At 46.7% G+C, this 16,030-nt stretch overlaps 1 protein-coding gene across 1 annotated transcript in view; it reads right to left on the reverse strand.

Annotated features, from left to right (window-relative positions):
* The window catches only part of ITGA9 (integrin subunit alpha 9), a 371,922-nt gene that overhangs the window by 6,418 nt on the left and 349,474 nt on the right, over positions 1–16,030 (reverse strand). The window contains exon 27 of the mRNA XM_007462694.1: positions 5,997–6,116. Within this exon, the coding sequence (XP_007462756.1) occupies positions 5,997–6,116 (120 nt within the window). The remainder of the gene's footprint in view (positions 1–5,996; positions 6,117–16,030) is intronic.

Genomic DNA, 16,030 nt, shown 5'->3' on the forward strand with positions numbered 1-16,030 from the left:
GGAACGCTCTTAAATGAAAACCAGGAGCCCAAAACTAGCTCTGGAGCAGCAGGCTCTTGGAACAGGCCCGGCTGACAGAGGGTTCGAGACAGTCCTTCTGAAGGACAGTGGCAAACCCACTGCACAGCCCACCTCTATACCACTTGTGAGAAGGCAAAGCTGGCAGGTCCTGGGCCTTTTGGGAAGAGGCTGGTCATGGGGCCGGCCAGGCCATGGCACTGCCTTTTGCTCCAGGCCATCTCACTGGCAAAAGGGGCCAACAGGAGAGAAGGGAAAGGTTCCTGGGCTGGAAGCAGTAGAGGAGGATGCAGAGTTTTCTCCTTCACTGAGTGGTGGCCTGTGTGTTTTGGCAAACTGTACAAGGGAGCGAGGAGAGGGGGAGAGAGAGGGAGAGAGAAGCCTGGGGCCCTAAATGAGGCTTTTCCTCTTGAAGGAAAAACATCTCAGCATCTCCACTCTCTCACCACTTGACTCAAAGGCTGGCTTGATGAGTTGAAGGCACTTTTTAAAGGTGCAAGTCACATATACCCTCTGAATAATGAAATTCCTCCTATAAACAGGCCTTTACGATTGTCTTAAAGAGGCACAGGGCCCAGGCCATTTCAAACCCAAACAGGAGCCAAAAGAAAGGAGAGTGGACTCATTTGGATTTTTCTCCCTTAAAAGAGTTTCCTATTTCAAAGTTTTCTTCCTGCACGGTGGCTTGGCAGGCTACTGTAATCCTTGCACAGAAAGTTTAAATTATGGCTCCCAGTGTCTGCTAACAGCTTGGCTCTGGGAAGGCTGATTAGGATCCATTTCAGAATGTGAAGAAGGGTCTGGTTAGCTCGGGGCCCTCGTTGTGGATTTTGCACCGGAGCCAGGACCTGCTGCGGCCAAGCATGAGACAGCGCCTGATGTGCCACCGGCCGACCCTCTGGAAGGCCCCGGAGGAGAGAAGGAGGCTGAGCATTAGGCAGGGAGCCTGGACTTCGGCTCTGGAGAAGGTATTTGCTGACCCTATAAGGGGTTTCTGTTTCAGATAAACAGGGGATGATGGGCATGTTGGTAGAACCACGGCGACATGTAGGAGGTGTGGCACAGGCTCTTTGCCTGGCCAAGTGCTGCTTACTCCTCAGGATGTGCTTGGCTCAGCCTCGGTCACTTAACTGCTTTCCCCAGTCTTTACGATGGAGTGAGGGCTCTGCTGCTTATTACCTCTGTCCCTTCACCCCGAGCCGGCCACTTCGCAGGGATCTGTTTGCTGAGTGAAGGCACCGGCCAGCTCACAAGTGTAAAGCATGCTAACCCGCAGGCCTTCATGGCACAGAAAATCCATCCGCACTGGGCCAGTCACCTTGTTCTGTTTTTGATACCACGCCACCATCCTTGTACTTTCTGGGGAACAACCATGTTGGGCTCATGAGCTCAAGGCAATGGCAAGCAACCATAGGTAGCAGTGTCAGGTGCTACACCAAAGGGAACTTCAAGAGATGTGGCTCTAGAAAGGAAAGAGGACTTGAACATTGCCCACCTGTCTTCAAAGGCTCTAGTGAAGTGTTTACTCATCAGCAGTGGCAACTGGGTACCATGCAGTGACTTTCCCCTTGAAAGGATTGGAGGGAATGATATGTGAAATACGGTAATAAGCCAGAAGCAGTTAGACCTCCCATCTAACTCAAATATTAGGCCCATTAATCAATGGATTTCTGTGCACTGAATTGTCAATATTAGACCTCTATACATAATGCATGTTTCTTAGGTTATAGACATAGGGATCCAAGTTGACAAGAGGTCTGTAGTTCACTCACAGACATAGAGAACAGACTTGTGGTTGCCAATGGTGAGGGGGATGGATTGGGAGTTTGGGACTAGCAGATGTAAACTATTATATATAGGACGAATAAACAACAAGGTCCTACTGTATAGCACAGGGAACTATATTCAATATCCTGTGATAAATCATAATGGAAAAGAATATGGAAAAGAGTGTATATATGTGTATAACTGAATCACTTTGCTGTACAGCAGAAATTAACACAACATTGTAAACCAACTATACTTCAATAAAATAAATAAAAAACAAAAGAGGCCTGCGGTTGAAGTATATGGAAAAAGTGTATATATGTGTATAACTGAATCACTTTGCTGTACAGCAGAAATTAACACAACATTGTAAACCAACTATACTTCAATAAAATAAATAAAAAACAAAAGAGGCCTGCGGTTGAAGTTTTAGGAATATGTAGGTCTTCAGAATAATCCTACATTTTATTTGCCCTTTTCAGTGTCCTATAAAGTCATTCTATTTAGTTAGTCCTTCAAGAGAAAAATATTTTTCCTAAAGAAACTCCCTCTGCCGAGCTCCTTACTGCGCTGTCGCTGTGCCTGAACAGACTACCCACTCTGAATGTTGAGTGCGTTCATGAACCCTGCACCAAGGTTTAGTTTTTTTTCCTCCAAGGAGCTCGATCATAATTTTATCTATGACACAATGGAAGAGAGATGAGGTTTCATCTACTTCAGAACAACAAAACTTCCAGTTAGGCTAATCGTCCTTTGCCATAGTGAGTTTTACAGAAAAGATTAAGATTTTGCCCATATTTCTGAATATCATGTATGTGACAGACAAAAGATGGCCACTAATTCTTCGCTACTCCTCCCATTGGGAGGCAGAGTCTCTTTCCTGTTCCTTGACTCTAGGCTGGCACATGACTGCTTTGACCAACAGAGTACAGCAGGATGATGCCATGCCAGTTCTGGGCCAGCCTTTCAGAGGACTAGCAGCTCTCACCATGCTCTCCCAGAGCTGAAGCCACCATGTAAAACATCAGCACACTCTGCTGGAAGGGCCACATGTAGAGGCCCTGAATCCACACGAAGAGAGGGAGGGGCCTAGCAGAGTCCGGCCTTCCAGCCATCTCCACCCAAGGTGCCAGCCATGTGAATAAAATTGTCCTGTGAAGTGAAGCAGACCAGCCTAGTCACCAGGTGAATGCCCTTGTGTGACACCACTCAGTGTCACTTGGAGCAGAAGAATCATCCAGCCAAACCCTTCCTGAATTCCTGAGCTATACATTTGTTAGGCAAAAGGGAACTCAATTTGGTGGCAATTTGTTGTGCGGCCATAGCTACCCAGTACCATATAAAAGACTGTAATTTAGGCAATAGCACCACTGACAACCGTGAAACCCTGCTGGAGCGAAAGCCTTTAGGGTATCTGCCTAGTTTCCTTCTAAGATTAGCCCCTATCCCCACCCCTACCTGGCCTCCCCAAACCTCCACACTGTGTCTTTCTCCTGCGCTGGCCTTAGCTGTCTGGATGTGGGAGACATGTGACCCAGCCCTGGCTGGTCACATTCTCTCTGCCACCTCCTGGCCTCTTGCCAAGTTGTAGACATTTGACTTGAGCTGAGCCAGTCAGATTCTCTCTCCCAGGCTTGCAGGATTGGGACTCAGAGGGGGCTGATCAGTCTGTGTCTGTGGCTAGAAGTTTTGACGGCATCACTCACCAGCTTTCTCAGAGGTGTTCTAGACCCTTCCTTCCTCCAGCAGTTAAGATGACCTTGTTTGGTTAAGGCCCCTTGACTGCCACCACTCTGCTTTCATGGCCAGTCCATGGCAGCGGGTGATGTCTGCCTTCTCGGGCCCTGGCTCCTTGGATCACACACAGCTGGGTGGCCTCAGGGTGCTGGCCACCCCATGACACCCCCTCCTGACACACCACATTCTTTAAAGAAACACGGCAGAAGCAAAGCGAAGCAGATGGCAGTTGGAAGGAGACGGGAGGGTGTGCTCAGGAGAGGGGACACTCCTGAGTGGCAGAGGCAAGTGGGGGGCCCAGAGGGAGGGGGTGGGACACAGCCACCCCACTCCCCACTCTGTGTCCCTGTCTGGTCCCATGCACCCAGCAGTGGAGGACGGTATTCCCTCTCTTCTGAAATGTCTGTACAAAGGCAGAAGGAAGTCTCTCTCTCTCACACACACACAAACACCCCACCCCCACCCCAAAGCCCTTACTGTCTTCAGATCCCAAACACTGAGCTGGCTTTGTTCTCTACCCCCAGACCAGACGCCTTGGCAGGAAGGAGTTGGAGTTAGAGAAAAGGGAGAGAGAGTTAAGACTCTATCTGGCCACGCAGATTAAACAAACAACAAATGGGCAGGTTTTTCAAAAAAGGTAATATCTACTCCTGGTAAATATACAGGAAAATGGGCACTTTTGATACACTGCTTGTATAAACTTTCCAGAAGGCAACTGGTAATATGTAATAAAAAGCTGAAAATACGCATTTCTTTTGACTCGGTAATTTTGTTTCTAAGGTTTCACCTTAAGGACATAATGAAGGATTTGTGCAAATATTTGGCTCCAAGCATATTCACTGTGGCACTGTTACAAGAAGTGTGAAACCAGAAGCCACGTGAATGAATCCCAACATCCGAGGACTGGGATCTGCCATACACCTGCAGCCTGAGGACAGCGCTGGACACGGGTTTTTAACAATAGGGAAAGACTTTCACAATTTTGCATTCAGGGAAAGCTAGGCTGTAAAATAGTAAATGGGATGTCCAAAAAGCATGGGAACCTGAGATAAACTTATTTTCAAGTAATATGCTCAATATATTTTTCTTCAACCTCCAATACGTTTTTCAGGTGAAGTCCAACTGTCAATCTGAAAAGATGTACAACAAAAACACTATTTTCCCTGCGTTTCTGGATTTCTTGAATACTCTGAAGTATATTTACTATACTTTTTTCAGATTGATAACTGAACTCATTGCTTTAATTTTAGAGGTCATGCACCTTAAAATGTATCCGGTATTTTACTGGAGAATTTAACACACTATTAACAAATAAGTGGGTGCTATGTGAATGCCTGGTCTCTGTCTATTATGTAGGGAAAAAGTTCAAGAAGAGACAACGCTGGTCTCACCACAGTTATTTCTGGGATGGTGACTCCTGAGTATTTGACAACTTTTCTGCTTACTGACATGTGTCTATGTTTGATCAATAAATACAAATTATTTTGGAATCCCAAAGAAACTAATTATTTGAATTTAAAGGATCCATCCATAATCATCTAAGAGGCTGTTTCCACCTGCCTCTGAAACCTGGAACACTGGAAAAGCAGGGACTTGGTGTCAGGAAGTCCCAGCTGTGGTCCCTGGTGCTGCTGTAGGAGCTGGGGACACGGTGGAAACAACAACGGACAGGACCCAGCTCACGTGGCACACTACCATCCCGTGGAAGAGACAGACCTTCCTCAGATAATGACTCTGAAACCATTACTGATGAATACAGAGGCCCTAAAGTCAAGGACGCCAGGTGTCTGAGAGAAGAGTGCAGGGCAAAGAAACCATCTTAGAATTGGGGGTGAGGACACCCCTTTCTTCTTGAGAAAGTGACAAGAGGCAAGATGTGAAGGATGAGCAGGTGCTCCCTGCTGAAGGAGGCAGGGCAAGTCTACCCCCTGGGGCACCTACGAATGAACCCCCACGGGGTTGGGAGAACATCTGATGAAGCTACCCAGGCAGCACTCCAGACATATAGCCCATCGCCATTACTAGAATCTTCTGGGCAGAAATCTTTTCTATATTCCACATGGGAAAAGAACAAAAAATGGCTCTGTAGTTTCTTTTCTTGTTTTTGTCCCAAGTAAAGGAGTTAACCATCCCCGTCCCAGTCCCAGCTGTTACTCCCCAAGCTTGTGCGTTGGAGTGAGGCTCCCACCACCCTGTGTTAGGGCTGGTGGCAACTCTGCTAGGGAAGGCAGGAGAAGAGGGTAAGATTTTGGGGTTCCCTCTAAAGCGGTCCAGTCCTCAGGTGTGAATGGCCTCAGGAGGAGCCTAGACTCCATTCACTGCCTGGAAGGGACCCTGCCCTCCTTTCATTGTACCTGCACTGGGAAGGAAGTTCCACCAGGAAACCTTTTCCGACAATGCGCTCTAGCCCTGCTGAGGCAGGAGAGCTGGGTGTCTGGTTGGGGACTCCCTGGGGACCTGCGCTCTCCACTCACCTTCCAGAGCAGCACAGCCAGCAGCAGGAAGATGAGGATTCCCACCAGCAAGCTGATGGCAATGATCCACCCCACGACGTAGCCTCGGGGCTCCAGATTGTGCAACGCCTCGAAGACCACCTGGGAGGCAAAGCAGAAGTGAGATGGTTCCCAAACGGAAGCACCCAGCGCCTGAGGGGACCCAGCCTGGGCTTGACATTGGGACTGAACTGGAGAGATGTGTCCAGACTGCTGTTACTCTAAAATGGGCTCCGTTGAGTGCTTTCCTGGGTGTATACGGATGGATTTTTCACAAGGACCTGAAAAGGCACTTGAAATCGCAGCCCCAGTTCTTGAAAGGGCTGTAACGACAACAGGCCTGATTTAAGTATCACGAAGTGAACATAAGTGTGGTGAAAAACTGAGAGGACGCACTATGTTCTTGATTCAGAACAGACAATAAGAGTCTGTTTTATTATGGTTTTGAAACAAAGGGCATGGGCGTGCACTCCAGGAAAGACGGTACTTCTTTCTGAGTGTTCTGTGCACTGTGTAACTTAGTGTGATTACTCAATTAATGCCAGTTTCCCGAGTAGACTGTGGACCTCAAGGGCTGGGCACAGTTTGCCTTGGGTCTCATGGCGATGCCTAGCACACTAAAAGCACTCACTTGAGGAGCGGAGCCATAGGTCCTCAGAGCCCATGTCTCAGTGGGGCAATTTTTCCCAACTTTGATGGAATCTCAGTGGTGTGCTAGCTCACATCAATGGTGCCAACGGTGTGCATCTCTTCCCAGTTCCACATCTAAGGATGTTACAATGCTATTTTGAAATGGTCCATCACAGGAGTATTTATACCACCTAAAGTGGCGCAGAAATCAGGGCACCCCCACCCTCCTGCCAGAGAAGTGATAGCTTAACACGTGCTAGCTCAACACTGACTGTACTCTTTGGCTCTATTTTCGCCCCACTGGTCACAGTAGAGTTTATTTTTGTAGAATTCAAAGCATCCATTGTGTCCTCTACAGCCAATCCCCTAACACCCCACCGTCCCGTTCAAGCTCCTCTTTGCTGAAGAGACAGAAATCTCAGCTCTGGGCAGCCCTTGGCTGCAGACAGGCTGGCCCAGCCACAGGGCTTTGTCCAAGCTAGGCCGTGTGCTTGGAATGCCCAGTCCCTCCTTGGAGAAGACCTATGTAAACCTGGCTCAACCCTGAAAGCCAGCTGATTTTTTGCCTGGCAGGAAGCCTCGCTGGTTATGGGAGCCCCTTGCTCAAGCCTCAACGGTGACTAGGCACAGGACTGAGTTGATACTAGTGCTATTTATGTTACCTTTTTAGGGCCTGGCTTCCCTCTCTCTGTAACATTTCTTGAATGCTCCTCTGTGTCAGGCTCTGTGCTTTTCTTGCAATCTCTTGTCTAACTCACACAATCACCCCAGGAGGTATTTAGCACCTATTTTACACAGCAGGACATGGAGGCCCAGAGAGGACAAGGGATTTGCTCTGGGTCATGTAGCTTAAAATGCAGAGTCAGGATTTGAACTCAGGTCTAGCCAACCCCAAACTCCCAATCTAAGCTGGTCACTAGCACACCACAGAGTACTTGGCTGACAGTGGCTCTTTAAAGATTATCTGTCAATTAAATGGATCATTTACTGTCTCCTCCCTGGTGATAAGGAAAGCAAACACAATCACCTTTGTCTCAACTGTCTTCATTCCCACAGTTGAGGTGGGGGGGGGGGTTGGCTGGGGGGGGGGGGGCAATGCAGGGGTCTCCATCCTGCCCCCTGTGCTGGGACAGGCACACGTCTGCAGGTGGGGGGGGGGGGGGTTGGCTGGGGGAGGGGAGGATGGTCATCCATGAGGCAGATCCTAAATTCAAAACATTATCTCTAGGGAAATCAGGGCAGAAACCATTCCTTCCTATGTTGGGACAGATCAAAGAAAACTGCCTACAGAACACAGTAGTCACTTCTGGGAATGGAAATAAGGCCTCTTTTCAGCACATACTCACTAGCTGTGTGACCTTGGACAGGGTACTTTATCTCTCTGAGCCTCAGTTCTCTCCTCTGTAAAACAGGAGTAGAACAGCACCTCCCCAGAGAACTGAAGGGACTAACGCATGCAGAGCGATTGGCAGAGCCCACCTCTGACACGTGGCGGGTGCTCCCATCAGCATCATTAGCACTGCTGGCAGGGAGATTTCTTTTGAGGTTGTGCATGGTTGGCTGGCACCCTTTTTAATTTTAAAAAACTATTTATTGAAGTCTAATATACATAGAGAACAGTCTACGTAACCTAAGTGCACAGCTCACTGCATTTTCACGAACTGAATGAGAAATGCATCTTTGTAGCCAGCAGCCAGATCGAGATGCAGGATGAGACCAGCTGCTGAGAAGCCCCCTTCACACTCTCTTCCAGGCACAGCCCCCACGAAGGGTAATCGTCCTGACGGCCAAGAGCCTAGATGAGCATCACTGCTTTTGTCCACGCTCTCCCTGGAAGGACTTCTTCCTTCCACATTAGGTTTGGGAGATTCCTCCAGGCTGGAGCATGGCATTCTCATTGCTGTGTGAATACACCTCGAGTTATTTATCCATTCTACCCGGTTTGGGGCTATTACAAAGAGGGATTTTCAGACATGAGGCAATCCTAAAGGAGGAATATGTGGGGGTGAGAGGCGGTGGGACAGAAATGGGCTGTGAAGTCCGTCATCTTAAGCCTGCTCTTTTCTATCTGGTTCAGATTAGAGATTTCTGTCTTTAAAGACAGATAGATTCATGTCTTTGAGTTACTACCCCTAAAAGCTGTGGATCAAATCACCTCTCACATTCAGAATCTCTTGTGGTGCCTTGCACAGGTCAACTATGAAGCACCGTGGCTGAGAGGGGCACCCTTGGGCAACCAAGACGAACTTCTCAGTTTCCTCCTCTGTGAAATGGGGAAGTAAGATAGTGTCTGAAAGTTCCTGGTCTCTGGTCACATAGTAGCAGAAGAAAGGCCCTCCAATATGAGACCTGGGAGGGATCCCTGAACACAGGGGACTCATGGAGCAGAGGTGTAGCTGCTACTCAGGACGGCTGTGGGCCTCCCCAGTTGGGTCACTCCATCTCTCTGGTCCCACGAGCTTGGGGTGTGTGTGTGCTTCTAGGAAGCTGGCCCTGACTTCTTCCAAGGAAGTTTCTCCTGCCTCACAGGAGGAGTTTCAGTTTCTAGTCGCTTTATGATCAGCGTTTGGCTTTTCTCCTTTTGAGCCTGCCATATGAAATACATCGTTATGAAATACACCATTATGAAATACATCATTCATAATGATGTATTTCGTATTTGCACTGAAGGGGGTCTCATGTCTGAACCCACCCATTGGCATGTCAACGTTTTGTTCTTGCAAAGTCCAGCCCCTTGGATCACCCTGAGAGCCGCACGGGGATGCTGCCGGCCCGCGGTGTCTAAAATGGGTATCCTGGCAAAGCTACCTTGGAGGTCTGGTTTTGTAGATACAGAGACAGTGAAGAGTATCTACTACAGTTTAGTCTGGCAAATTCCATAAGAATGCCCTGGCACTTCCCCGGAATGTGTGCTTAATCTTTTATTATTTTTAGTGATGCCGTTCATCATCTTGGATGTGTGCTTTATGCTTTGGCAAAGCTGGTTCCTGCACATCGCGACTCTAATCAACTCATTAAGTGGAAGGATCTGAGCAGCCTGAAGTTATAAGAAGTCACATCTTAGATAAAAACCCAAAGGAACAGCTGCATGGACCACAGAGAGAGGTAGGAAGCGCTGACAGTCCAGTCTGGTCGCCACCACTAAATAGCAGGATGATCCTGGTGAAGCCCTTATACCTCTTTATTTTAATTCAAAAATTAAAAAAAAATTTTTGAATCAGCCCATGGTATTTTTTAATGTTTTTTTTTAATTGAAGTATAGGTGATATACCATATTATATTAGTTTCAGGTATAGAGCGTGGTGATTCAGTATTTTTACAGATTATACTCCATTAAAAGTTATTACAAGATAATGGCTATAACTCCTTGTGCTACACAATAAGTCTTTCTTACTTACCTATTTTATACATAGTAGTTTGTATCTCTTAATTCCATCCCCCATACCTCTTTAAATATCTTTTCTCCACCTCCCCAGTTACTGCTCCAGTTCAAGCCTGAGCTTCTGTCACCAGCACTATTTCAGGAGCTTTGGAGGAGCCTTCCTGCTGTTAGAGTTGTCTTCCTAAAGCACAGGCCTCATCACGCACTTCTCAGTTTATACTACAGATGGTTTCCCTTTATACCAAATATACATTTCAGGGTACCAGGCTCTTTACAATCCGGTCTCCTTCCTACCTTTCCAGCCCCTGGCAGGACCTGTACTCACATTCTAGCTGGTTAGAGTTATCTCCCTGTGGGACCTGTGGCCTCCTGCCTGTCTGCAGCCTGCTTTTGCCACCTTGGCAGACTCTTCCATTCCTGTCCAGTTGACCAACTCCAATACTGCTTATCTTACAAATGTTCATATCCTTTTTTTTTTTTTTTTTTGCGGTACGCGGGCCTCTCACTGTTGTGGCCTCTCCCATTGCGGGGCACAGGCTCTGGACGCGCAGGCTTAGCGGCTCACGGGCCCAGCCACTCCGCAGCATGTGGGATCTTCCCAGACCAGGGCACGAACCCGTGTTCCCTGCATTGGCAGGCAGACTCTCAACCCCTGCGCCACCAGGGAAGCCCTGTTCATATCCTTTGATCCATTAATTCTGAACTTGGAAATTTACTCATAGGCAAGAAACATAAAGTACAGGAAAAGTTTTATATTCGAAGATGTTCACTGCAGAATTATTTATATTGGTACTGAATTAGGAATATTCTTAATGGAAAAGAATACAAAAAAGAATATATATGCATAACTGAATTACTTTGCTGTACACCAGAAACTAAACAAAACATTGTAAATCAACTCTACTTCAATAAAAAAATAGAAATATCCTAAAAGTCTAACAATAGAGCGACAGATGAGTAAATTACAGCAATCGCAAAGTAGAATACCACAGAGCCGTTAAAATGATAATACATCTGGCTGTCAAAGTATGATTTTCAAAAAGTTAAAAACATGACTCTCATACAAATATGCAGCAAATACACATAAAAAATTTATTTAATTCATGACTGAGGGAATCAGGATGGTAAAGCTAGTTCAAAAAAGGATCTGAGAATGCGGGTAGTTACAGAAAAAAAAGAATAGAAGAATGTTGAAATCAGATACAAAACTGATTAATACCTTACACGGCAATAAACTATAACCTTCGGGATTATATTTTCTGCCAGACAGAAGTCATTTTCATCTTTACTGGCAAAAGGCATTTGTAACTTAGTTTTCTATAAGTTAATATGTAATTTCACAGAATATGGGCCCTAGGGAGTTAGGAGGCCTATTAGAACAGTGTTGTTTTTTTCTCAAATTTTAAGGTGTGTAAGAATCACATGAGGAACCTCGTTAAGATGCAGATTCTGAATCAGGGAGTCTGGATTGGGGCCTGAGCGTCCACATCACAGTTATGCTCACTGGTGATGCTGATGCTGCTGGTCCAAGGACCACACTTTGAGTAGAAAGGGGATAGAGAGTGCTCCAGGCGTGAAAGGACACACAATCATCTTTTGCCTGATTTCCAAGTTTTACATTAGAAAACATGATAATAAAATGGGAAAAATGATAAATGCTATAAAGTTATACAAAAAAATCAATATCAATTTAGCATACAGAAGACTTCAGCTTTGCAGAAAAATGTAGGAAATTTTTTAACAGGTGTTTTTAGATACTGCGGGTATTGTTTTCTCTTTTCTACTTTTAACTACTTTTTTAAAAAACTGAGCATTTTAAAGCCAAGTTAAAAAAAAATTAAAAGGAGAGACTCTGCTCCAACATCTTCTGTTCCAAGAAGACTGACCTACTCTGCTCTTTTCAGCAGAGTTAATCATTCTCTGAGCTTTTGGAAACAGCAATTTTTCAACTTCTCTTAGCAGAGAAAATCTGCGCTAGCACCCCAATGTATAAAACAGAAAAAACTGGAGATTCTCTGTTTATAAAGAAGGTGGGAAGCTCGAGCCCTGCCTGATCGGTCCCCCTTCCCAAGCCAGTCCCTTCTATCCCAGGCCCAGCAGCCCCAGAACCAACTCAAGGGAACCCACGGCTCCACAAAGCTTAGCTTTAAAACCACAGTGGAGCACTTCATCATCATCCCAGCCCTAAGTCCTCTTCACTCTGTAAGGTCATGATGTATCTTCCTGTCTATGGACTCCAGTAAACTGAATTCTTACAGAACAAGGATTTGAATGCATGTTCTCCCGTCACCTAGACCAAGGTAGCGATTCATCATGTGATTCATGAAGGCACAGATTAATAAATTCAATGTCCTTTTTGCCATACCATTCGATGAAGTATGACTATGATTCAGTCTGCAATGAAGAGAGGATGAGATTTGAAGCTGGAGTTTCTGAGTGTGCTTCTCCTTTTTCTACTTCAAAAATATATCTGCAAATGTTCTTTCTTTTGGGAGAGTCCTGGTCATCCATCCACACATGCATCTATCTGCCCATCCACCCCATTTGTCCATTTGTTTGTCTATCCATCTGTCTGTTCGTGCATCCATCCATCCATCCACCCATCCAACAAATGTGTACACAGGACCTACTATGTGCCAGGCACTGTAAGGATTCATTGATGAATAAAACAGGCAGTCTTTGCCCTCATGGAGCTTCCAGCTTGTAGAGAATACCGGCCAGTTAGACACATAAATGCAAAATTATAACTTTAGAAAGTGCCCCAAAGGAGAGGTTCACGGTTAGAAAAGACTCTAACATAAGCATGGCAGTCAGAAAGAGTTTTCTGAGGGACTGCTTGAGCTAAGAGTTAAAGGGTAAGCAGAAGTTAACTAGTCAAAGAGGGAAAGGAACAACATTCCAAAAAGGAATAGCACGTGCAAACCCTCTGTGACAGAAGAGAGCCTGGCAGAGGTGAAGTACTGCCAAGAGACAGTGAGCATGGAGCAAATGGAATGAACAAGAAGTCACCGGAAAATGTTCAAGATGAAGCTGGAGAGATGGGAAGGCCTGGAGGCTGTGTTAAGAATTATATCCTTTATATTAAAGAAGCTTGTGGCTTCCATCTGAAAACTGGCCCCATCTAGCTTTTTGATGGCTGCACTAAATCAAATCAAACCTGTAGTTATTTTGATCTTAATGTCTAATTCCTAAATAATTTAGTTTAATAGGTTACTTTCTTTTCATAAAGCACTGAAATTCAAGCTTCTGACTCTCCTTCTCCATTCAGGTAGAGAGGAAATTGCTCCAAAAAGCAATGTAGAACCTCTTTTGTCTTCCTGAGGCATGGCTTTAAAAATTACTTATAAATAATCCCTGAGAATCAGATTCATTCATAAAATTACCTGAGAAAATTTTTGATAAGCATAGGAGGAATAAGGGATGCTTTAATTATGCCATTAAAAATACTGTGGGGGTTTCCCTGGTGGCACAGTGGTTGAGAGTCCGCCTGCCAATGCAGGGGACATGTGTTTGTGCCCCGGTCCGGGAAGATCCCACATGCCGCAGAGCGGCTGGGCCCATGAGCCGTGGCCGCGGGGCCTGTGCTCCGCAACGGGAGAGGCCACAGCAGTGAGAGGCCCGCGTACCGCAAAAAAAACAAAAAAGAAAAAAAACAAAACTGTGGAATTAAACCTAAAAAAAAAAAAGAATTATGCGCTTTATCTTAAGAGGCATGGGAGGTCAATGGAAGGTTCTAACTAGGGAGTGACATGGTTAGCATTTTGCAAAGAGCACTCTGGCTGCAAAACGCATCTAGATTAGAAGGGAGAACTTTACATGGGGGTTCAAGGAACAGGTCCGTTAAGAGGGCTGCAGGGGAAGTTGTTTCCCCAGCAGAGATCCACACTCCCAGTATGAAAGGAGAAAAAAGACTGAGGCTGAGGGGGAGTCTGCACGTTTCAGAGGGTGGTAGGAGGCTGAGAGATGGGGCGGCAGAAGTTCTGATCAACGAAGGGATAAATGATCACACAGCAGCAGACTGAAGCTGGAGGGCTCGCGTGTCGGATGTTAACTAATAAAACATAAGAGAATTGAGGAGCACGAGGATTTGCCTCAATAGAGTCCTTGAGGAGGACAGACATCCGGCAGGGGCGATGGCAGGCCCACATGCTGGGCATTCTGCCTGCTACTGTAAACCTGAACGCACCTGAGGCTGGCAAGCTGGCATCAGGGAACCACCAGGAGCCAACTTCCAGTCTGAGGCTGGAAGCTGGTAAGCCTGAACCACAGCACTCGATTCACTTGTATGTTTCTGGAAACTTATGTTCTGACCACTGTAAATATGCCCAATGTCATAGCTGGAAATGCTCAGGTCTCCAAAAGGCCTGGGAACATGACCACAATGGGGTACAGCTGGCCCAGGCCTGGCTGGATGGAGGGCTTCCACAGCTGAGGGGACAGCTCAGCATCAGCAGCACCCGAATGGAGGTTCAACCCCAGGCCCCACTGCCTGAAGGCCAATTACAAGGGCAAGACGCTTTCCACAATTGACATCACACACAGGTCTCACAGAGGGAAGGAATTTAAATAAAATAAAAAGTGGGAAAAGAAGAACATCTGGGACAATGAAATGCCATATTCATCTGCTTCTAATTACATCTAGCAGCCAGTGGGGAAGGGGGCAGGGATAAAGGGTTGTGGGAGCTGGAGGAAATGTTCTCAGCAGAACCATGTCTTAAATCACTCTCAGAACAGAGCCTTCAGAAAGCATCCCTGCTCCAGGGAGACCAAAGACTTATGGAGATGACATCAATGAACAGAAAATAAATTGCATTTGGCAAGACGGACATTGTAAGTCTGTGCTGTGATAAACAAAGATGTCAAACTTGCCCCTGCCTGCTAGGTGCTGGGTTTCAGGAATTCCTTGGTCTGTTAGAATTTGCAGAGGAATGAGCTGGGCCGGTGCTAATTCCTTTATTGTTAAGAGCAGGTCACATTTGTTGAGAACTTAACGTGTGCCAGACATGGTGCTAAGAGGTTTTATGTCTATTACTCCCGAGAAACCTCATGACTGCTCTTTAAAGGGAGGAGGGGAACGCAGCTCCTTTACCGCAGGCTACGGAGGGCCCTGGATGAGTGCTAATTCTCTGGATGGTATTCTCTTGATGGCATCTGGTTAGGAACCAGGCCACAACAGGAAAGAGTTCCAGAATCAAGAGACCACTAAGTCAGAGCATGATGTGCTTCTGAGGTCACTGGAGCCAAGGGTCGCTCCAAAGATGAAGGGCCAGCTGTCACCACCCATGGCTGCATTCCTACCATCTGCCAGAGTGGTGCTCCTGCTGTGTGAGGGCAGGGCAACAGGACAGCAGGGGCCCAAGGAGCAGAGGATGAAGGGAGACTCGGGCTTGCAAACAGGCAGCCCTGCACCAGACCCGACCCTTCCATTGACAAGCTGTGGCATCTCAGGCTGGTAGGTCCCTTCACCTGGGGGTCTCAAGTCTCCTCATCAGAAAATGGGAGTAATAATATCTCATTCACAGGGGTGATGTGAGAGTGATAGGCGGTAATCACATCAAATGCCCAGCACATCACAAGAACTGAACATATACGAATGAAAACAATAAAATCGTTAAGCAATGGGATGCAGAAGGGCACATCGAGCCAAGCCCCCAGTGTCTGCATGGAGACCACTGCCATCTGTAACCTATACTACTGGTCGTCCACTCACATCCCTCAGGTCCCTCGATCAGTTCCCTATGTCCAACCCCAGCTTTACATGCGTTCACTTCTAAGTGGACGGCACTGTCAGAGGCCACCTGCCCCAAGGGCATGTGGGGAGAGGACCCTGGGGCTCATTACCTCCTGGGCAGCCCCTGGCCAGTGACTGACATGTATAGGAGTGAGAAAGTCCAGCTCCCTCGCTTCAAGACAGGATGAACTCTGAGGTGGTATTTGTGCTCCAGGGCTCCGCTAAAGCTGGGGCCCCTGGAATCTCATCCTTGGTCCGCTTGTTCTCTTTCCC

Source organism: Lipotes vexillifer, unplaced genomic scaffold (genome assembly GCF_000442215.2).
Source record: "Lipotes vexillifer unplaced genomic scaffold, Lipotes_vexillifer_v1.1 scaffold539, whole genome shotgun sequence".
NCBI lineage: Eukaryota > Metazoa > Chordata > Mammalia > Artiodactyla > Lipotidae > Lipotes > Lipotes vexillifer.